Below are 23,226 nucleotides of genomic sequence, written 5' to 3'. Positions count from 1 at the left end.
GTCTCTATAACTATACCAAAACATATTTTTATTTTACTATGTATCTCTTTTAGAATTGATGTTTGGAGTGGGTAGATAGAAAAGTGGTAGTGGTGAAGAATGGAAGATTAGTAGTAGAAACAGGGAGTGGTTTCCAGTGGAGGCCAGGAACATGGTAGTAGAGGCCCTCAATCGATTTTCACTATTTCAAAAGACCTGACAGATTGTACACTGACTAAAGAGATAATGCCATATAGACTCACCAAGAGATCAAATTTCTTTGCTTCTGGATAGAATTCTACTAATTTAGTATAGCAATACTGGCTAGTCCTATGCTGATCAGAAGGTCTCATTTTTGGCTAGTTTCCTTTTAAAGATTGTTACAGATTACTGCATGTGTAAAGATTCTTTGAAATAAGGCAGTCCATTGACACCCAAAGAATAAAAGGAGTTTTAAGGGAAAGTGAGGTTGTCTTCAGTAGGAAGAAGAAGTAAGGGTAGCCAAAAAAAGGAGCAGAAATAGAAGAAAGTAGGTTCAAAAGATGGGAGAAGCACTAAATTTGGAAGAAGGGAGGGAATAAGTTGAAGTGTTCAGATATCACTTGTTTCCCACTAGATCATAGAGTCTACAGAACCATAGTTTCTGATTTCAACTCAAACTCTGGTACTTTAAATGGATATGTAACTACCATTACCTGTTTGTTTGTTTACATGGATCATCAGGTAAAGTTTAGAAAAACTATAATGATTTTAAAAAAATAATTTGAATTTAAGTCTTTGCTAGTATGTTAGTAAATCAAGTATTTATTGAACACTTCCTGTCTGCTAGCCCTAAAACAGCAAACTAATAAAGTCAAATAAATCTTATCTCAGTCTTGTTTCATTTTACCTGCTCAGAAATTTTAGTAGTTTCTTTGCATTGCCCCCTAAAATTCTTCAGATTGACTTACAAGACTCACCTTGATCTGGATTCACCCTGCCCATGAGAGTACCATGATTCAGTCAGATAATGGTTTTCAAGAGGGGACTGGAATACCTATTACCCTGTGGAGCATTTGGAAACATACGGGGTATTTTCAGCTTTCACAGTGATGGTGTGATGTAGTGGGTTTTATTGGCATTAGTGGTTGGGGATTAGGGATACTAAGCCATCCAGTAGCATATAGACTATACATTGAAGAATCATCATGCCCAGAATGCCACAAGCGCCTGTTGAGAAACCCTGTAAGAGCAAAGAATATGGGTATTGGAATCAGAACAACCTGGGTTCAAATCTCACATCTTTTCTCTGTAAAATAAGGGTAATAATACTTTTTAGTAAGTATGTAAATGAGATCATGTAAAGTGCTGTGGCTTCTAGATTTCAAAGAATGAAGTTGCTATCAACTATTACTGTCCTAGTACCCCTGGATTCTTGGTAGGTCTTATTTCTGTCTTTGAATGTTCTCACCTCTTGTGCTATTTCCATTTAAAATTAACTAATTCAGAGAATGGCTATAGCTCAATGGTAGAGCGCATGCCTTGTATGCACAAGGTCCTGGGTTCACTCCCCAGAACCTATGTTAAATTTTTAAATAATGAAGTAACATTTTTTAAAAAAATTAACCAATTCAGAGTAGCTGAAATAGGCACAGGAAGAAAGAAAGGGGTGGGGTACCACTATTCTCTTATAGGTTTGAGTGAATTTTTATAAACAGTCTTGTCGAGTTACATGAGCTGGTTCACACTAAACGTAGGAAACTCCACGTTTCAGGTTCCAGTGTGATTCAGAAGGGCAGTTCCCTGGGGACTGAATGGCAGACCCCGGTTATCTCGGAGGCCTTTCGGAGCCGCTTCAGCCGCTGTTCAAGTGTAGCTGACAGTGGGGACACAGCCATTGGCACATCGTGCTCAGACATTGCGGAGGGTAAGTTTGGACTAATAATATGATTACCAATATGTGTTGTCATTTTCAAATTGTGTTCCAAGTATACTGTCATTTCCAGAATATTCATATAAGGAGGGAAGGTATAGTTTAGTGGTAGAGTGCATGCTTAGCATGCACGAGGACCTGGGTTCTATCCCCAGTCCCTCTATTAAATAAAATAATCAATCAATCAATCAATCAATCAATCAATCAAATTACCTCCCCCAAAAAAGCAAAACAAAAAAACCGTAGAATATTCATATAAGTAAGTCCATTCAGTCAAGGAGTTTGCTCAATTCTTCCTACCTTGTGCTTCTCACAGCTGTTCCCTTCCTCTCAACTTTTCCTGTTTGTCTTATCTGAAACAACTTTCTAACAGGTTTCTTGGCCTCAAGTCTTTCCCTCTCCTGCCAGATTAATCTTTCTTAAAGCCTGATTTCATAGTTTCCTTTTCCTGCAAATCCTCGATTGTTTCTATTACTTGGAAGATGAAGGTCAGAGGCCTCAGTTCTGTGATCTGGCCCTATCCCATCCACCCATTCAGATATATTTCTTACTGTCACCAGGTCTTAACTATGCTATGAAAGCACAGAACTTTTTTTTTTTTAACCTGAGCTCCTTCCTTTGTGTGGTTTCCATCTCTTCTTGCCCCTGCCAGCTACGCTGTTCTTATTTTTCATGATTTAGTGAAGTGTCTGACAAGACTTTTCCCATCCATTCCTCCCATTACTGGTCTTCCTTTTTGCAATCTTATATCTTTGGTTTTTTTTCTGCCACTTGTTTTTGCACTTGAATTAAGTAATAACTGTCAGGCAGTACTTTACAAGAGCTTTTTGTTTTTTGTTTTTTCATTTAGATGGTGGATTCCTAAGGAACAGAAAACTTACCGATAATAATTACTCTTTATCAAATACTTTATGATGGATACTGTGCTAAATTTTTTCTACATTTTTTATTAATACCTTTGAGAACTCTATGAAATATATTATTTACATTATGTAGATGAGAAAGCTGAATTTCAAAGTGATTAAATGAGTTGATTAAAGTTACAAAACTAGTTACCTTGGTATTTTATCAGATGCCGTACCCACTCAGATGGCTATAATCAAAAATAATAAGTGTTGGTGAGAATGTAGAGAAACTGGAACCTTTATACATTGCTGGTGGGAATGTAAAATGTTGCAGCTTTGGAAAGCAGTTTGGCAGTTCCTTAAAAGGTTAAACATGGAGTTGCCTTATGACTCAACAAATCTACTTCTAGGTATATATATGTAAGAAAAATGATGAAAACATACATCCAGACAAAAACTTGTACATGAATGTTTATAGCAGCATTATTCATAATAGCCAAAAAATGGAAACAACCCAGTGTCTATTAGTTGACAAATAGAGGAGTAAAATGTGGTATATCCATATGATAGACTATTATTCAACAATAAAAAGAAATGAAGTACTAATACACCCACAAAATGGATGAACTTTAAAAACATTTATGCTTCCCTACAAGTAAAAGTCCAGGACTGGATAGCTTCACTGGGAAATTCTACCAGATATACAAAGAAGAACTCATACCAGTCCTTCTCAAACTCTTCCAGAAGATTGAAAAGGAGAGAATACTCCTAAACTCATTCTGTGAAGCCACCATCACCCTGATACCAAAACCAGGCAAAGACTCCACCAAAAAAGAGAATTACAGACCAATATCACTTATGAATATAGATGCAAAAATCCTTACCAATATATTAGCAAATAGAATCCAACAGCACATAAAAAGATTATACATCATGATCAAGTGGGGTTCATCCCAGGGACACAAGGGTGGTTCAACATACACAAATCAATCAGTGTAATACATCACATCAACAAGAGAAAGGACAAAAACCACATGGTCATCTCAATAGATGCAAAGCATTTGATGAAATTCAACACCCATTTATGATTAAAAACTGTCACCAAAGTGGGTATAGAGGGAACATATCTCAACATAATAACAGCTATATATGACAAATCTACAGCCAGCATGGTACTCAACGGTGAAAAACTCAAAAGCTTCCCACTAAAATCTGGGACAGGACAAGGCTGCCCACTATCACCACTCCTATTCAACATAGTCTTGGAAGTCCTAGCCACAGCAATCAGGCAAGAGAGAAATAAAAGGGATCCAAATTGGAAAAGAAGAGGTAAAAGTGTCACTATATGCAGATGACTTGATACTATATTTAGAAAACCCTAAAAGGTCCACACAAAAACTACTAGAAATAATTGAAGAATTCAGCAAGGTAACAGGTTACAAGATTAATGTTCAAAAATCAGTTGCATTTCTTTACACTAACGATGAATCAACAGAAAAAGAAAGTAAAGAAACAATCCCCTTTAAAATAGCACCCAAAGTAATAAAATACCTAGGAATAAATCTAACCAAGGAGGTGAAAGACTTATACATGGAAAATTATAAAACAGATTAAGGAAATTAAAGAAGACTTTAAAAAAAGGAAAGATAACCCATGCTCCTGGATTGGAAGAATGAATATTGTTAAAATGGTCACACTGCCCAAGGCAATCTACTGATTTAATGCAATCCCTATCAAATTACCCAGTACATATTTCACAGAACTAGAACAAATAAAATTTATATGGAATCACAAAAGAGCTAGAATTGCCAAAGCATTACTGAAGAAAAAGAAAGAGGCTGGAGTAATAACTCTCCCAGACTTCAGACAATACTATAGAGCTACAGTAATCAAAACAGCATGGTATTGGTATAAAAACAGACATATGGACCAATGGAACAGAATAAAGAGCCCAGAAATGAACCCACAAACTTTTGGTCAACTAATCTTCGACAAAGGAGGCAAGAATATACAGTGGAATAAAGACAGTCTTTTCAGCAAATGGTGTTGGGAAAACTGGACAGCAGCATGTAAATCAGTGAAGCTAGAACACTCCCTTATACCATACACAAAAATAAACTCAAAATGGATCAAAGACTTAAACATAAGACAAGATACAATAAACCTCCCAGAAGAAAATATAGGCAAAACATTATCTGACATGCATCTCAAAAATGTTCTCCTAGAACAGTCTACTCAAGCAATAGAAATAAAAGCAAGAATAAACAAATGGGACATAATTAAACTTACAAGCTTCTGCAAAGGAAACCATAAATAAAACAAAATGACAACCTACAGAATGGGAGAAAATTTTTGCAAATGAAACCAACAAAGGCTTGATCTCTGGAATATATAAGCAGCTCGTATGACTTAATAAGAAAAAAATAAACAACCCAATCCAAAAATGGGCAGAAGACCTAAACAAGCAATTCTCCAAGGAAGAAATACAAATGATCAATAGGCACATGAAAAAATGTTCTATATCGCTAATTATCAGAGAAATGCAAATCAAAACTACAATGAGGTATCACCTCACAGCAGTCAGAATGACCATCATTCAAAAGTCCACAAACGACAGATGCTGGAGAGGCTGTGGAGAAAAGGGAACCCTCCTACACTGCTGGTGGGAATGCAGGTTAGTGCAGCCACTGTGGAAAACAGTACGGAGGTTCCTCAAAATACTAGGAATAGACTTATCACATGACCCAGTAATCCTGCTCCTGGGCATCTATCCAGAAGGAACCCACTTCAAAAAGACACCTGCACCCCAATGTTCATAGCAGCACTATTTACAATAGCCAAGACATGGAAACAGCCTAAATGTCCATCGACAGATGACTGGATAAAGAAGATGTGGTATATTTATACAATGGAATACTATTCAGCCATAAAAACCAACAACATAACACCACTTGCAGCAACATGGATGTTCCTGGAGAATGTTATTCTAAGTGAAGTAAGCCAGAAAGAGAAAGAAAAATATCATATGAGATCGCTCATATGTGGAATCTAAAAAAAGAAAAAAAAAAAGAACATAAATACAAAACAGAAACAGACTCATAGACATAGAATACAAACTTGTGGTTACCAAGGGGGCAGGGGGTGGGAAGGGACAGACTGGGATTTCAAAATGTAGAATAGATAAACAAGATTATACTGTAAAGCACAGGGAAATATATACAAGATCTTATGGTAGCTCACATTGAAAAAAAATGTGGCAGTGAATATATGTATGTTTATGTATAACTGAAAAATTGTGCTCTATGCTGGAATTTGACACAACATTGTAAAATGACTATAACTCAATAAAAAATGTTTAAAAAAAACTAAAAAAATAAAATATAAAACCTTAAAAAAATTTTATGCTAAGTAAAAAAAGCCAGGCACAAAAGACCACACATATATATTATATGACTTCACTTGTATGAAATGTCCAAAATAGGCCGATCTGTATAGAGACAGAAAGTAGATTTGGTGTTTGCCTAAGACTAGGGAAGTAAGAGGATATAGAGCATGACTACTAAAGGGTTAAATGGTTTCTTTTGGAGATGATGAAAATGTTCTAAAATTGATTGTATTGATGGTTACACAACTCTGTGAATATACTAAAAACCATTAAATTGTACATTTTGAGTGGGTAAAAATTGTATGGTATAGGAATTATATCTCAGGAAAGCTGTTTAAAAAAAGAATAGAAATGTTTGGAAAAAATAGAAGAATGAAAAGGAACAAAACAAAGCAACTACTAGTACTACTAGTACTGACTCAGACACCTGGCATTGAATTTTAATACTTTAATAGCTGTGTGTTTATGGGCACAATGTTCAGTAAATATTGAGTAGAATTGAATCTTAGATTTCAAGGTAGCTAAGACTTTAAAAATCACTTAATCTAGTTCCTTTTTGCAGGTGAGTTACAAAAATTCCCCAAGGGGTTAAGTAACTTGCCTCATGTCATACAACTAACCAGAGTCAGGTCTCCGAACTGTAGTGTTCTTTCCATCACTTGTGTAATCAAAAGTGTTACTGTCAGTGTAGTTGTGACTTGTTAAGTTTGTGTCTACATGTGCAGTCATGGGACTTTTTTCATTTTGACTAAATAATAGGCCTTTTTAAAATCAAACAATGGTCTGGATTTTTCCCCCTGTTGAATTGACTGGCTGTATTTCATTCAGTCAAATTGTTACACAGATTGTGTGTGACTCTGTGTACTTTTTATTCCTATGGAGAAATATATATATTTCCATAGCATTCTTTTTAAATTGTAGCCTTGACATAGTGGCCAAAGCCATTGGTCTGTAAGTTTTTTTAAAAAGAATCTAAGGTGTCTTTTCTGCTATGTTTGTTATATACCATGGTCTTAGTCTTATTTATGAATCTAACTTGGTTTCTTTGGAGCCCAGCAGACAAGAACACATACGACTGGTATAAAATATAGTCCATAGTTGCATCTTTAAATTGAACAGGCTTTTGATTCCATCCTTCACTAGTATTCTCAAGGGACAAGATAGAGATGGGTACTGGAGAGTTCAGAAGGCTTTCGGCTTTTTGCTGAAGACTGAAACAGTCACTGGCTTAATTCAGACTATCATACTTCCATAAGCCAGTAAAATATGTAGGCAGAAGTGACCACAATTCACAATAGCTTAATCTATCCCTTACAAAGAAAGGAGGGTAGCTAGAAAGAATAAGTTGCTTTTGGGAGTGAGGGTGGAGGTTGGAGAGGAGGGCGTGTGGTTGAGGAGAGGAGAGATTTAGAAATATATCCTTGAAGTGCCAAAAACCTAATGATTTTGGGAATTGTAAACTTCTCTAGATAAAAATCACATATCCTGTACAATAAATTCGGAAAGCCTTTGAAAAGTAGAAGATAATGGCCCTTTTGAAAATGTGTGTTGCTCTTTTGTTTCAAAATGTTCTAAAACACAAACCAGACTTAAAGTGTAATGTAACTTGACATTTTATAGCAGTTTGTCAGAATGATGCAGTTTTCTTAATATAAATAGATAAACACAATAGAAAAGTGACAAATGTTGACAAAGACTTCACTTTATTCTATCATCCAATCACACTCAGTAGAAAATTAGAAAAACCATGTTCTCTTGGGCAGTTGGTACCTTTCTTCCTGGCTTTGATTTTGGCAATACTGCTTTGGGGATTATGGAATCAAAACTGAATTTATTGAGTCCTGAGAAAGTGCTGCTATGGTTGGAGAATGGAAAGTGCTGCTAAATTCATCACAGTAGCCCTTCTATACCACAGTCTTACTATCCTCTGTTCCATAATTATATTTTGGGAATGTGGACCCTTGGTGAAAGCCAATATTACGGTGTCATTATGGAAGATTTCAAGTAGGGAGTTTATAGTCTTAGAAGTCTTCATTACCATCAGTCTATCTTAACAACTCTGTTGGCTAGTTCTGTATTTACATTTTGGGACATCAAAAATGATGTTCTTTGACTCTGAAATGTCCTTTCTTGGTGTTGAGAAGCTGATGCATGTTATCAAAAATCACTAGTGGTTTTGTTTGTTGTTTGTTTTTAGTATGGCCTTTTATATATCTCCAAGATCATCCGAGTAGAGGAAATTAAACACTTTGCATATATTATAAGGGATAATTTGGCTTGCCCATGTTTTTAAAGAGCTGCTTACAGACCCATGTGAGAAGATAACTGATTATACTCATATAGTTCTGGGAAAGTTTAGTGTCTGTCCCCATTAGCCGAGTGTTCTGTGTTAGTTGGTGAAAAATAAAAAATGAAACAAATTGAGGTCTGCCCTTCTCCATGGTAGATGTGTTTGGTTTGGAAAAAATACTGGACATAGTTGAAAAAGGAAGACATTTATATTCCTTGTTCCCTTTAGTCAGTTTTCTGCCTGCTGAAGGTAACAGGTATGTTTCCTCATATTCCTGTCTTGTTGTTTGCTTGCAGCCCACTGCCCCACGGTATACTGTGACCTTGTAGTCCTCTTTATAGAGTAGCACTTTGAAAGTTATAAATATGTAGAAATGTGAACCTTCTGTGGGCTAATCAGAGAGTTGTCTCCCAAGACTAGGCAGGAGCTAAAGGAAACATAAATCTAGTCTAAAGGAAAAGTGAAAAAACCACAGTTGTATACAACCGAAAGGCAAAAGTAAAAGGCAAAATGTAAAAATAGAGGATTTCAGTGTTTACCCACTTGAGACTGCTCACTGTGCTAGAGTGAAACCTGAGAGTTACTAAGAATAACTTCACATATCCCGGCAGTCAAATCTGGTGTGTGGGAGAGAGAACAGAATCCTGATTCAGAGCTGTGCTCCCTGCCCTGGATACAGAGCAGCACCATCCAGTTCGCCTTATTCTTCGGATAGTTAAGAGTCATTGGGGAGCTTTTGGTGGTCACAGAGGATTCTGGCAGCCCTTGGAAAGGACATTTTTATTAGACTGGATTATAGCTTAGAGTTGCCCAGCTCTTAGAAGAGTAGGACCTAATCCATTTCCCTTAAGTAAGTGATTTTTTTTTAAAGTTCAGTTTTTAGCTTTGTTGACTGGCAAGATTTTTTATTCAAATACAAAGGACAGTGTAGGTTAAAAGTGAAGCCAGTATTGTCTTTTGTTGGTTTGCCTTGTAAATGGCATTTGAGATCTTAGAACACACGTCTCCCAGTTAGGCTGCCGTGTTTTTCTGTCTGATACTTGTGACGACAGTGCCCTCTCTGCCTGGTCTCAGGACAGGCAGAGAATGTCCGGCATACAGCCAAACTCAAGAAAACTTGCTGCTTCAGTTTTGACTTATGGAAAACTATTCTCTCCACAGATTTTTGCAGCTCAAGTAGCAGCCCTTCTTTCCAGCCCATCAAAAGCCACGTAACCATTCCAACAGCCCATGTGATGCCTTCTACTTTGGGGACCTCTCCTGCCAAGCCAAATTCTTCTGCTGGACCCTCTTCTTCCAAACTTCCTTTGTCAGGGTTGGCTGAAAGTGTGGGGATGACAAGAAATGGAGACCTCGGTGCAATGAAACGTTCTCCAGGCCTGTCTAGAGATTTCATGTATCTTTGTGGTGCTGCCGGAGAAAATGGAGTTGAGCAGTCCTGGTTTCCAGCAGTGGGCCATGAAAGAGAAGAGGTGAGGAAGTTTGATATTCCCAATATGGAATCCACCCTCAATCAGTCAGCAATGATGGAGACACTTTATTCAGATCCCCACTACCAAGTCTACTTCCACAACCCAAGAACTGACACAAATAAGGAGCTATACAAAGTGTTGCCTGAGACCAAGAAGGCACCAGGCAGTGGGGCAGTGTGTGAGCAGAATGGACCGCACTCCAGCAGCAGTGGGGTTCTCCCTTTGGGACTCCAGCCTGCTCCTGGGCTCTCCAAGCTTCTGCCCTCTCAGGTGTGGCAGCCGAATCCTGACCCTTGGCATCCCCGAGAGCGATCTTGTGAGCTCAGCACTTGTCGACAGCAGCTGGAGTTGATCCGTTTACAGATGGAGCAAATGCAGGTAGAGGCCCTTTCCTTGGACTTTGCAGCTTCTGTTCTGAACTTAGAACTGTATGAGTTTTGTCCTATAAGTTTTGACTCTAAAGAAAACATTTGTCAGGGAGGATGTTTATAGATAGAAAATGAAGTCTTATGAATGCCATCAAATCTGTTGGTGGTCTAATTAAACACGAGGTAAATTCTCCAAAGTAGAGGGTTACAAAGGAAAATTAGGACACCAACACTGATTGTATATGTATATACTTACGTACAAGTCACTAGACTAGGTATTTTAACATACAGAGTCTTATTTAATCCTTGTATAACACTCTGATGAGGTAAATATAGAATTTACCAGGTTCTTAGAATAAGTAATGTCCAGGGTCACAGAGCTGGTTAAGTGGGAGAGCTCTAGGGTTCAAAAACCATCTTTGGATCACGTGTTCTTTCCACTTTACCACTTTTGTGTTTTTAAAAAAAGTCCTTGTGCTGCTTACGAGTGGGAAGGAAGTAAGCAGGACACATTCTCCTTTCCTGGTTAGTGAGGACATTTAGCTCCTTGGTTTGCTTCTCTTGACAGATAATGAAAGATAACTGACCTTTTCTTAGAAACTAGAGCCTTTCTGAGCAGGGAGTGTCCAGTTGGCAGAAGACTCCAGGCAGGTTCTTTCCAGTCATGCATCAGAGCTAAAATTATTTCATAAACACTAAGCTTTCCCAGGCTGAGCCAAAGTAAGCCTTGACTGCAGACCCAGCTAGGTACTGCTCAGGTGTTTTCAGGTGCCTGTAGGTCAAGATCAAGCCCCTCTGGTCCTGCACATCTTTCAGCTTCAGAATGGAGCCATCTGCCACCATCCTGCTGCTTTTGCTCCTTCATTGCCCACGTTAGAGCCAGCACAGTGGATCAGCATCTTGAACAGTAACGAACATCTTCTGAAGGAAAAGGAACTCCTTATTGACAAGTAAGTGGGCAAGGCGTGTCATAGTGCCAGCCTCTCTTCCAGTTCCCACTAATGAGGTCTCCCCAAGAGCAGCACAGCCCCTCTGTTTAGGCCCCCAGCTTTGCCTCATGATAGAGCTAGGTTGATAAGCAGCCTAGTCCTGAATCTGACTGTTGTGCTAGGCCAGTTGCATATCTCTGCAGGGGCTGTGGGGAGTGCCTAAAGGAGGCAGCTGGTTCTTAAAACTAGTCTTTCTTTATTTCCTTTCAGTCAGTTTTCTCATTTGTTCTTCCTCCTTCAGCAAAACAGCACTGCCCAGAATCCAAGGTCTTTGCTTACTATGTATGGATTGTACCTTTCTAAGGAAAGTGGGGGCTCATATTGCAAGTAGGTTTGTGTCAGGACCCTGGACCTCATTCTGTTCTGGCTTGTGCAGGCAGAGGAAACATATCTCTCAGCTGGAGCAGAAAGTGCGAGAGAGCGAACTACAAGTCCACAGTGCTCTTTTGGGCCACCCTGCCCCCTTTGGGGATGTCTGCTTGCTGAGGCTGCAGGTAAGCCTTGGCAGCCAGGATGGCATTCTGTTTGTCATAAGTCAGTATCTTCCCTGTTGGGTACTGTTGGGTATCCAGGAGTTAGAAAATGGACCAAGTAATGTAAAGGGTCCCTGCCGTCAAAGAGTAAACATCCTAATTATAATTCTGCCTTGTGGGGTCAGAAAAGGCTTGAGGGTAGAATCAGGTGGATGTCTAGGTGCCTTGGTGTCAGGACATACTTAGGAGAAAAGGCAGAGCAGGGTACATAGTACAATCCTAGAGCTGAGTGATGTTCTGAGAAGTCTTAATCTACCAGCCCTGGCCAAATGGAGGGAGAAGCAGAGGTAACAGGAGATTGAGCCATTCTCACTTTTATTCTTCCACATCTAGGAGCAACTGAAAGAAACCATATTCTTACTGGCTCTAAAAGAAACCTGCTTTATTGAGCAAGCTTATTCTTATTTGGGCTTTAGAGTGATGGTTATTAGGTGGATTATAGTACTATGTTGGCTTTGCCACCTAGTAGGCCTGTTAAGACAATGTTCCATCTTGTAGAATCAGAATGATAGAGTGAGAAAAGCTGTTAGATAAAAATCTTGTTCAGTCCTCTAATTTACTGATGAAAAAATTGAAGCCCAAGGAGGAGGAAGAATTTGCTTAAAGTTATATAGAGAATGAGTGCAGGAGAACCAGGCCTTGAGCCCAGGTCTTCTGATGTATTGTTCTGTGTTCCTGCGTTATACTATAACTTAATTATTGCTTTGAGCCAGTGGTTCTGAAATGTGAGTGTGCATCAGAATCACCTGGAAGGCTTGTTAAAACAGATTATTGAGACCCGTCTCCAGAGTTTCTGATTCATTGGGCCTGGGTATTGGGCTTAATAATTTGCATTTCTGACAAATTCTTAGGTGATGCTGAAGCTGTTAGTCCTAGGACCACACTTTGAGAAGCACTACTTGAAGAAATTCTTAGGGAAGGATTATATTTGACCACAAAGTGTAGTAGGGATAAATAAAGTACATGGGACTGTAAGGGTAAAGAATAGTCATGTATTGAGGATCTTCCTGCAGGAATTGCAACGAGAGAACACTTTCTTACGTGCACAGTTTGCACAGAAGACAGAAGCCTTGAGCAAAGAAAAGGTTGAGCTTGAAAAGAAACTCTCTGCTTCAGAAGTTGAAGTCCAGCTCATCAGAGAGTCACTCAAAGTGGCATTGCAGAAGCATTCAGAGGAGGGGAAGAAACAGGAAGAAAGGGTGAGTTAAGGAGCTGGTAGATTTCTAGCTCACAACAGATTTGGCAGTCAGCCTTCTCCTACCAAACCCTAATCTGTTTCTGGCCCCTACTTTTGGAACCTGGAGGAGCCAATTGGGTGAGTCACCCTACATTGACTTCTCATGCAGAACTGGTCTATTAGAAATGGTACCCCTTCTTTCTGCTTCATCTTCACAAAACTGCCACAGACAGGGGAAGCTGTATAATCAATCCGTCACTGTCCCAGGCTGTAATGGGCCACCAGCTGGCCTGGGTGGAAAACCAGCCTGGGCAGTCACCAGATGATACTGCTGCAAGATGTTTAAACACCGGTGGTACATCCTTCAGTCTGGTTTCTCCTCATTCTGCCATTTGGGGGGTTTTACATTTTTACCAGTGTTCTTTGAATTGCCTTAGAGTGAAATGGGTTATCACAGAAGGAGCTAAATCTTTTGGTTCTGTTTACAGGTTCTAATTCTTGGGAGACCGGTTTAGTAATGTTTAGTTCTGGACCACTTGCATCAAAGTCAGCTAAAGCAGTGTTTCTTTCTTTTTTTTCTTTTTTTTTTTTTAAAGCAGTGCTTCTTAAACTGTAATGTGCTTAAGAATCATTTGGAGATTTTGGTAAAACAGATTCAGTAGTTCTGGGAAGGGAGGGGGCCCAAGATCCTGCATTTCTAATAAGCTCCCAGGTGATGTTGGTGCCACTGGTACAGCACAGACTTAGAGGCTTGTTAAAAAAGAAACTTTTAATCAAAATAATACATGTATCTAAGTTAAATAACCAAGATGTTATCAAATACCAACATGTTTATAGTAAAAATTAGTGGTTCTGTACCCAGCCTCACTCCACAAAGGTGTCTGTCCTCAATTCTTTTCTTTCTCCTGATATATACCTCTGTATTTCTGAATAGTATCTTTATGTTGTATTTTTTGCTGGATTTGTTTCATGGATCCAATATCTTTTCTCTTAAAATATTGATTATACATTTTGGGATATCTGTATCTGCTTATAGTGTTGTTCTTATTTCCTTCAGGTCCTTTTTATTTTGTTTTGGTGTCTTTCATGTTAGAGGCTTGGTGATCCTTCAACGAATGAGTACTCATATTTAAGAATGTAGTGTTTTAAAGCTGCATGGAAACTCTGGGTTCATGGTAATTGCCTGGTGCTGTAGGATGATCAGACTTACATGGCCCTTTTCACTTGGGAACCCTCAAATTTCAGTATCTGAATGTCCTTATCTCACTCCCTCTAGAAAAGAATCTTCAGCTGCCTGGTGGGGGAGGCTTGGGACAGGAATGCTTTTGGTCTTTGGGTTCTCAGCACTGAGAAGGAGATTAGGTTTAGAGCCCCACAGTTCTATACATAGGTTTTTACTTATTTTCAACCCAGTGCTTCACTCTCTCTCCCTGCCATGACTGATATTCCTGACTGGACTCTCTCATTTGATTTAACCAGATACTAAATCTCCAGTCTCCTGTTAGGGAAACCTAGGGTGAGAATGGTATCCAGCTAACCTGAATATAGACTTCCAGTGAACCCCCTATTTTTTAAGTCTATAGCTAATACCTACCTGCCTCAGGTACCTGGTGCTTCGAGTACAGAGGTTCTTGCAGGTTGTGAAGGGCACATTGTTTTCCAAATTGTCTGTAACACCCACTACAGATTATAATTCCTCTGCTCCAAGTCATTTATGCCCCCCCACCCACCCACTTTTACCTTCTGAAAATATGTTGAAATCTCCTGTATACTTTTGTCTCTTCCTCTGTTGACTTTTATGTATTAGTGCTTCATTTCCCTCCTATCATAGGTTTTAGAGATGTTTTCGAAAGGAGAGAAGATAAACATCTCTGGCCAGTCCACCACTTTTTTAGTTCAAAGTTGGTTACCAGCATTTTCAGTAAGATTCCCAGGTGACTGTGATGCTTGTTAAAGTGTGAGAATCACTGGAGAATCACATGGAACTTGAAGAGTACAGATTGTACCTGGGGTAAAGCTTTTGACTGATTTTCAAGGATCTCTCTTAGTTCTTTGTTACCTTTGGATTAAATCAGGTCTGTGTGTCTTTGGCACAAGTAAATAGATCTGCCTTATCTTTTCTCTGCTTTCTCTTACTTCCTTCAGCTTCCTTTTTCATAAGTCAAATAAAAAGCTATAATATGAAAATTTCCATTCATCAAATCTTGATTGATTCTCTGCTCAGTGCCAAGCATTGAGCTATGTATTGGGTATATGATAATAAGCAAGATGGACCCAGCCCCTCCTCTCAAGGAGTCTACAGTCTCATTAGCCCTTCTAGATGATTGCTTAGCTTTACATTATATGTGGTGTTTATGGAAGAATGCATTACCTATCTCACCAGAACAGACCAGACTGGTTGTATGTCTACAAGGAAGTTATATATACTGTTGCAATTCAGTTCTGATGCAGAACTAGTTAACCACCTAGAGTTAGCATCAGACTCCACAGGTTTAAGAGCATGGTCCCCCTAAAAAATGCTTAACTTCAGATGCCAGCTGCATATTTTGGGTTCCCCAGGCCTCCTATACTTATGACCAACCAGGTTCAATAATTCACCTGAATAACTCAGAACCCAGCAAAGTGCTATATTTAGGATTACAGTTTTATTATAAAGATACAAACCAGGAAAAGCCAAGTGAAAAGATAAATAGGACAGGATCTGGGAAAGTCCTGAAAGCAGGGCTTCTATACCTTTTCCCCCATGGAATCAGGGCCTGTCACCCTCCTATCACATCCACATCACTTCCAACCAGGAAGCTCCACTGAGCTTCAGTGTCCAGAGTTTTTTAATTGGATTTTATTATGTAGGCATGATTGACCTCAATCTCCAGTCCTTTCCCCTTCCTCACAGGAAGTTGGGCTCAACTCTATTGGTCTTTATAGTGACCAGCCCCCATTCTGAGTCATCTCATTAGCATGAATGCATTTATGGTGGGCTTGGGCCCACTGTGGATAACAAAGACCCTCCTTTTCTATTACTTGGGAAATTCTATGAGGTTTTTTGTTTGTTTTGGTTTTTGGTTTTTTTGAGTAAGGGTAGATTTATTTAGAGAGATACATACTACATAGAGTAGAGGCTGTTTCAGAAGGCGCTAAGAGTTTAGAAGTTACCTCTCAGAGACCTGGGACAAAGACGAGACAAGTTCTTTATTATACAGTAGAGCTACCAATTTTTAAAAACCTCCCAAGGAGCTTTTCTCCCTTGCCCTTGATTGGAAAGTTCTTATATGTTAACTCTGTAGTTTATGCCCTAATCTCAAATGGCAAAATTTGATCAGATTCCTGCCTTCATTGTAGTAGAAAACATATACAGCTCTAAGGGCAAAGACAGTGGTCACTTGGAAAAAAGTTGATGTTCAAGGTCGTAGATGAGTCAGTGGAGACAAGATTCTTGACGTTTCTTTTCCTAGGTCAAGGGTCGTGATAAGCATATTAATAATTTGAAAAAGAAATGTCAAAAGGAATCAGAGCAGAACCGGGAGAAGCAGCAACGTATTGAGACCTTGGAGCGCTACCTGGCTGACCTGCCCACCCTGGAAGACCATCAGAAGCAGAGCCAGCAGGTAGCAGCAATGTGGGGCAAGCAGGGAGTGGCCAAGCAGGGGGACTGTTCAGCCTCTGCTACATGCAGTTACCCTGTGGCTTCCTGAAAGGAAAGTCCCAAAGGAGTCATGTCCAGACTCACGTCACAAATTTTTTAAGATACTCAGACAGAATCTTCCTTGGCTTGTTGACCTAAGCATGGAATCCTGTCTTTCAGCTTAAGGATTCTGAGTTGAAGAGCACAGAGCTGCAGGAGAGAGTGACTGAGCTGGAGAGTTTGCTGGAGGAGACCCAGGCAGCCTGCAGAGAGAAGGAGGTTCAACTGGAAAGCCTCAGACAGAGGGAAGCAGAATTCTCTACTAGACATAGGTGAATACTCCTGTGGGGGTGAGGAAAGAAGTGGAGAGCTAGGTTCTGATTCTGGCTCCCCACTCACTACCTGTGTGACTTTAGACAAATCCCTTTACTTCTCTGAGCTTCATTTTCTTTGAATTATAAGTAATAGGAAAGCTGCTTATGGGCAAGGATATGTCTTTGACATAGAATGTGGGAGGTGCAGTGGGGTTTGTCCCTGTATCCTTTGGAAGGATCCAACCCAGTGCCTGGCATAGTAATACTGGATAATAATCCTTGAATATATATGTGTTGAATGGACAGGAGTACTTTATAAACTGGAAAATGAGTATCTGTATATTTGCAAAAGTAGATCCTAGTGCTGAGTACTGAGGTTATCCACATTTTGAACCTTATAAGATAAAGACTACCAGGAGCATCTGTTTCTCTTTAGCCTTAGGGATTGCTCTCAATTGCCACAGCAGGTTCTGAGAACAAAACAAGATGCCATAATTACTCTCAGGGTGTCTTGAGATCCTCCTCCATATTAATAGCAGTTCCTGAAAATGTGGTGGCTATGTTTCAACAGCCTCTTGGACCAAATCCAGTTTCTAATGGGATGGATTGGATTTCTCATCCCATATTCAACCATAGTGACCCTGTTGTTTATCTCAGCAGATGGGCCATGATGAAAGTGATTGTGGGGATTCATGGGATCAGACTTGTTGGAAGCGGAAGCAAGGATAGGGGACAAAGTTGGCTCTGCACCAGACTGCAAAGAAAAATATTTTTTTGGCATTTTTCAAAATTTCTGCAATGTAGATGTATGACTTTTTATAATTTAAATACATGTGATGAATGTTTATTTTTAAATATCAAAACAAAGAATAAAAGCCTTGGGCGGGTAGAGAATTGGTGACACATCATATGAATGCTGGCTGTTAGGGAAGGGAACTAACCTAGACTGAGCAAGCAGCTTCTGTGTGGCACTCCCTCCATTACAACAGACAGACCTGAGACATTATCCCCCACTATGGCTTGGAAGGGCCTGAGTCTCTTGCCTCAAAACATAAAATAAATAGCAGAATCAGGAGTCAAAGCCACATCTCTCTTACTTTAGAGTTCTTAAGAGATCACTATCTTTCAGCCTGCAAGATAAGCAGTGTGTGGAGGAGGCCAGTGGAGAAGGCCCAGCTCAACAGAGAGAAGATCCCAAAGTGGAAATGGAATCCTGGCAGAAGGAATGTGATTCCCTTCGGAAGGTGACTGAGGATGTCCAGGCTGTAACAGGGGGTAGGCTTAGACGAAAGAAAAGATTGTGTATTGGTAAGGAACCATGAGCCACCTAGGATCTGCTACCCAGAGCTTTTCTCTATTTTCCAAGAAGTTGCCTCTGCATAATAAATTTCCATTTTAGATGTTCATCCTTATGATAGGCAAGCAAAGTTAGGGAGGACATGAACATCCAGACTTGATGCTCCAAAGTTGTGCACTAAAGGTTGGTGCACTTCATTCATGGCTCAGGCCCTATACAGGATCTCTTGCATTGGGCAGAGTTCTAACCAGAGAGATGGCCCTTCTCAGCAGAGAAGAAGGAACCCTGGGCCTGCCAGTGAGATTGAAAGTCAGCAAAAAAGACTCAGAAATGGTTCGGAGGAAACCTGAGGTCTCAAAGGACAGGAAACTGGGCCTGTTTAGCTCTCTTCTTGGATAGTCAGTGTGACCAAAACTATAAGTAATGATAACTTTCATAGCCTTGGATAGGGCAGGCTTCATTAATTTTTAGCCATGTCCTTTATCAGAGAACCAGAATGTACACTGGCTTTATATGAAATTGATTCCACTGTCCTACAGTCATCAGGGTGGGAGTGTCTCTCCACCCCACTTCCCCATGGTCGTCATAGATTTCTCTTTGTTTAAACCTGTTTGTGGCTGGAGCACACGAATGTGAAACTAGTTAATCAGGATAGAGTCTGGGTTATATGTCTGTAGGTAAAGCTAACTTGTCTTCACCCTGTTCTCACTATTGACCGGCTGTAGCCTAATAGCCAGACCACAGATCCTAGTGTAGCCTCTTGCCCTCTGACCTCACTGTCAGCATGTGCTTACAGCCTTCCATAACTTTGCCTTTCAGATTGTGGAGAAGCAACAGCAGAAGATTGACCAGTTGCATTCACAAGTACAGGTGAGCTGGAGTCCTTGGGACATGGTGGGCAGGATTTAATGGTGGAATCTCTGAAATTCAACTAACACTTTATTCTATGCCATGCAGTTTGCTTGGTGTTAGGTGTACAAGAATGAGACCCAATCAGTGCTTTTAGCCTACAGTCTTTTTGGGAAGAGGTTTCAGCACAGTACTGAGAGAGCAATGTCCATATTACCCTGGGGGAGCATAGAAGGGTCAGTGGAAGTGGGGAGGCCAAGGAAGCGTTTCTGGAGATCATGAACCTTGAAGGACGAGGAGGAGTTAGCCAGGCAAAGAAGAGGAGTGGGATAGGATGGTATTGGAATTCCTGATAGAAGGAACAGCATGGTAGGTACATGAAGGCATGAAACAGCAGGGTTTGCGTGTGAAGCTGCAAGCAGTTTGGTATTGTTGAAGTAAGTAAGATGAATGAGAACTGGGCTATGGGAGGGGTCTGTCTATCCTACTAAGTTAGCTTGTATTTTTTAGGTAGGTGATAGGAATCGACATTTAGTCAGGGTGTGATGTGGTCAGGTTTACAACTCAGGCTTGAGTGTGGAAGATGATTGGCACTTGGAGAGAGGCAAGGCTAGAGGCCAGTGGACTGTTGCAGAAATCCTAGCAAAAGATGATGAAGGATGATGCATAAGGCAGCATAGCAAGGAGGAGATGTGAAGGGACAGATTTCAATGAATTTTAGGAGGTAAAATTGAGAGGAATCAGTGACTGACAGAATGTAGGGGGTTGAAGAATAAGGAAAAATCAGACAACTGGTTTCTATTTTGGGCCAGAGTGGGAGTGTCCTTAATTGGGTTCTCCAAGAAATCCTAAGTACACCAGGTTCACTCAGGTTCTCTTTAGACCCTAAAAGAGGTTTTCATACCAAAATGGGTGAGATGCACTCACTCCGAGGAACAACTGAAAGCTGCAGTCCTACCTTTGCCACTATGTGGGTTTGTTTAGCTCATGTATTTCAAGTCTTGTAAGGAGATAGTCAAGCCTAGTGAGTGTTTATATCCATTCAAAATCCCAGGATTTTAGTAGAGTTTTTAATGGATCTCAAAGTATCCTTCCTGGAACCCTGAGGTTCCACAATATTTTTTTTTGGAGGGATTAAGTTTTTTTTTTTAATTATTATTATTATTGTTATTGTTATTATTGTCGTCATCATCATCATCATCATTAGAGGTACTGGGGATTGAACCCAGGATCTCATGCATACTAAGTACGCACCCTACCACTGAGCTAAACACCCCCCCCTCAGCATTTTAAATGGTACGCTTACTCATGATGAGACGTCTCAAACAAATTAAAATGTCAGGTGAACTTGGTGGAATTAGGTGGATTCAAAGTGGTGATGGGTATTTCGTGGTGGCGAGATGTTCTCCTTGGCTGTAAAGTTTTATATTAATACAAAATAGAAAAATTCAGAAATATTATTTATACTTTAGTTGTTCAAATCAGTTTCCAAATGCAGGGGTGGAGGTGGGGAGGAATTAGAATGAATAGAATGAGATGCAGAAGATAACAGATATAAATACCTCCCTCCCCTGACCCTGACTACCCCTACACACAAACACACATATACACAGATACACATTATAACTAGATAGGTGCTGTGAGAGTGCTCTCCTACCCCTTCTCATCTCTGTCAGAAGCATTTCATATACAGTATTGTCAAGGGCATTTGGCTATGAGCTCCTCAAAGATAGAGACTGTTTGGTATTCTTTTCAGTATCCCAGTGCCTGTCAATAGTAAGTGCTCAATAAATAATTGAACTCAATTGGATGTTCCTTGCCCTCAGTAAAGTTATGGTCTAGTGGAGGGGAGGAACCATATGCACAGCCAATGAATGTACTCATGAGCCATCATGGAGGTAGGGCAAGGTTGGGATTAATTGGATCCGATTTGCAGATTGAGGAAGGCTCAGGTGGGCCTAGGAGGTTTCCTGGGTGACAGATCAGAGGAGCAGTCTGGGCAAAGGGGAAGAGAAGTGAACAACAGCACTGGAGCTGGAATCTTTGGGGATGAAAGCCAGTCAGTCACTTGGTGTGGCTGGAGTGGAGGCTATGTGGAGGGATAAAAAGAGATATGGATCGAAAAGTAGGTAAGGGTCAGACTGTCCTGGAATGCCCTGCTGAGGACCTGGCCTTTATTGGTACATGGTCAGTGGCTAGAGGAAGGTTTTGGAGGGAAGTCACAGATCAGGGCTGTTCTAAAATAATCTCTTAGCAATAGTGCATGGGCGGGGTGAAGCTTTACTATAGAGTCCAGACCAGAGACAGTATGGTCTGAAACAGACTTGTTACCCCTGATGTGTTCTTTCACTCTCCTTAATCTGGAATTCAGAGCTTAGAGCAAGAAGTAGCTCAGGAAGAAGGAACAAGCCAGGCCCTGAAAGAAGAGGCCCAACGGAGGGAGACAGCCCTGCAGCAGCTGCGTACAGCTGTGAAAGAGGTGAGCAGCATCAGTGAGGCCTCTTGGTACTGCCTTTACAAACCTGATTTCTCTATGTATCCTCCCAGCCCTCCTCCCACAAGAGTTCCCATGTTTGAGAGGTCCCTGCTAAGCTTTCTTTGACAGAGGAGTAAGAAGATACATTGCATCATCCTTTATATTAAAGGTTGTAATCCTGTCTTTGAGTGGCCGTAATTACCCAGGAGGGCTTTTTGGATATAGAAAACCATTCTCTTATTTTGTCTTCCTGCAGCCACAGGTTTGTGGGGTTGGTTGGGGATGAAGGGTTCAAGAAGACTGAAGGTTTGGTGATCCTCATGGAGTAAACAGCTGTCAGCAGGGGGCAGCCAAGTTCACTGGACAAGTGCCCAGGAAGGGGTCTCCCAGAGCTAAGATTGTCACGTGGCCCAGTGTGGGTGAAGGGCTGGGACTGGAGGAGGAACTCTATTCAGTGTCTTTAAAACAGAGTAGAGGTAGGAAGGGAAGGAGAGTGCATTAAGTTGTTCTGGGAAAGGGAGGGAAAAAGACACAGATACACATTAATAGCTGGTTTATGTAGTGAAGCCTGACTCTACTGAGGTGAAGATCTGAAAAGGCAGAACACATTCCAGCACTGTGTCCTCCAGGTCCCCAGCTTCTCCAGCCCACCCACACAGTGGCCGCTAGCTGTCGTGTTGTCTTTGTTTTGTTTTGTTTTGTTTTGAGATGGGAGGTAATTGGGTTTATTCATTTATTTTAGTTTTTTTTTAATGGAGGTACTGGGTATTGAACCCAGGACCTTGTGCATTCTAAGCATGTACTCTACCACTGAACTATACCCTCCCTCCATGTCATATTATCTTTCTTGCCCCCTTTATTCCTCTGACACACTCTGATCAGGCTGGCTGGTGGCCACTTTTGTCAGGGTGGCAGGGAGAGATTGAAACCAGTGTCTCCTCAGATTTCACGTTAAGCCTTCTCTAATAGCCTGGCTAACAGAGTTGGCTGAGGGATTGGCTTCAGAGAGTTCCGAGGGTTAGGAGTACCTTCTGGTTCCTGAACAGAAACCTGGAGGCTGATGACTCAGTCTGCTAGGGAGCAGTTTCCTCTCCAATGCTGCAGCCCTGTGGGCCCAACCTATCTGCAGGAGAAACTAGGGCTGATACTGGGGAGGAAGGGGGAAGTGCATAGCCTGTTGGGTAGAGGTGGGGAGGAGGTGGGGACATGGCCTTTGACTCATAGTTTCTCATCCACACACATACATACATATATCCACATTCATGGACAGGTATTTCCCTTTTCCCTGGGCCTGGGTTAATGTGTTCACCTGTCTATCTGCTCAGCTTTCAGTACAGAACCAGGACCTGATTGAAAAGAATCTCACACTTCAAGAACACCTGCGGCAGGCCCAACCAGGGTCCCCATCTTCATCAGACACAGCCCAGCTGGCATTTGAGCTGCACCAGGAATTGGCCAGTTGTCTTCAAGATCTGCAGGCTGTCTGTAGCATTGTGACCCAGAGGGCCCAGGGCCGTGACCCCAATCTCTCCCTGCTCCTGGGCATTCACTGTGAGTCCTTAGGCCAGTCTGGGATACAGGAAAGAGTAGCTTTCATTCTGCTCTCACTCCTATCCACCTTTCCTATCCTTATGGCAATGTGTGAACCAGGCTCCATGGGCCTGGTCACCACCCTCTGGGAGTTTATGTGTTTTGCGGAGTAGCCATTGGGTAAATCT

At 40.8% G+C, this 23,226-nt stretch overlaps 1 protein-coding gene across 3 annotated transcripts in view; it reads left to right on the top strand.

Annotated features, from left to right (window-relative positions):
- The window catches only part of CEP85 (centrosomal protein 85), a 34,212-nt gene that overhangs the window by 6,407 nt on the left and 4,579 nt on the right, over positions 1-23,226 (top strand). For 2 of the 3 annotated variants that reach the window (XM_045511426.2, XM_010948023.3), the window contains exons 3-13: positions 1,733-1,885; positions 9,573-10,261; positions 11,068-11,201; positions 11,617-11,734; positions 12,787-12,972; positions 16,403-16,555; positions 16,753-16,904; positions 18,016-18,130; positions 19,003-19,053; positions 21,404-21,511; positions 22,834-23,059. In XM_045511426.2, the coding sequence (XP_045367382.1) occupies positions 1,733-1,885; positions 9,573-10,261; positions 11,068-11,201; positions 11,617-11,734; positions 12,787-12,972; positions 16,403-16,555; positions 16,753-16,904; positions 18,016-18,130; positions 19,003-19,053; positions 21,404-21,511; positions 22,834-23,059 (2,085 nt within the window). Of the gene's footprint in view, positions 1-1,732; positions 1,886-9,032; positions 9,262-9,572; positions 10,262-11,067; positions 11,202-11,616; positions 11,735-12,786; positions 12,973-16,402; positions 16,556-16,752; positions 16,905-18,015; positions 18,131-19,002; positions 19,054-21,403; positions 21,512-22,833; positions 23,060-23,226 lie in introns of those variants that run through there. The other variant, XM_010948024.3, reaches the window with a different exon arrangement.

This window comes from Camelus bactrianus, chromosome 13 (assembly GCF_048773025.1).
Source record: "Camelus bactrianus isolate YW-2024 breed Bactrian camel chromosome 13, ASM4877302v1, whole genome shotgun sequence".
Lineage (NCBI taxonomy): Eukaryota > Metazoa > Chordata > Mammalia > Artiodactyla > Camelidae > Camelus > Camelus bactrianus.
The sequence above is the reverse complement of the archived record's forward strand: the minus strand, read 5'-3'. Positions and strand labels throughout refer to the sequence as shown.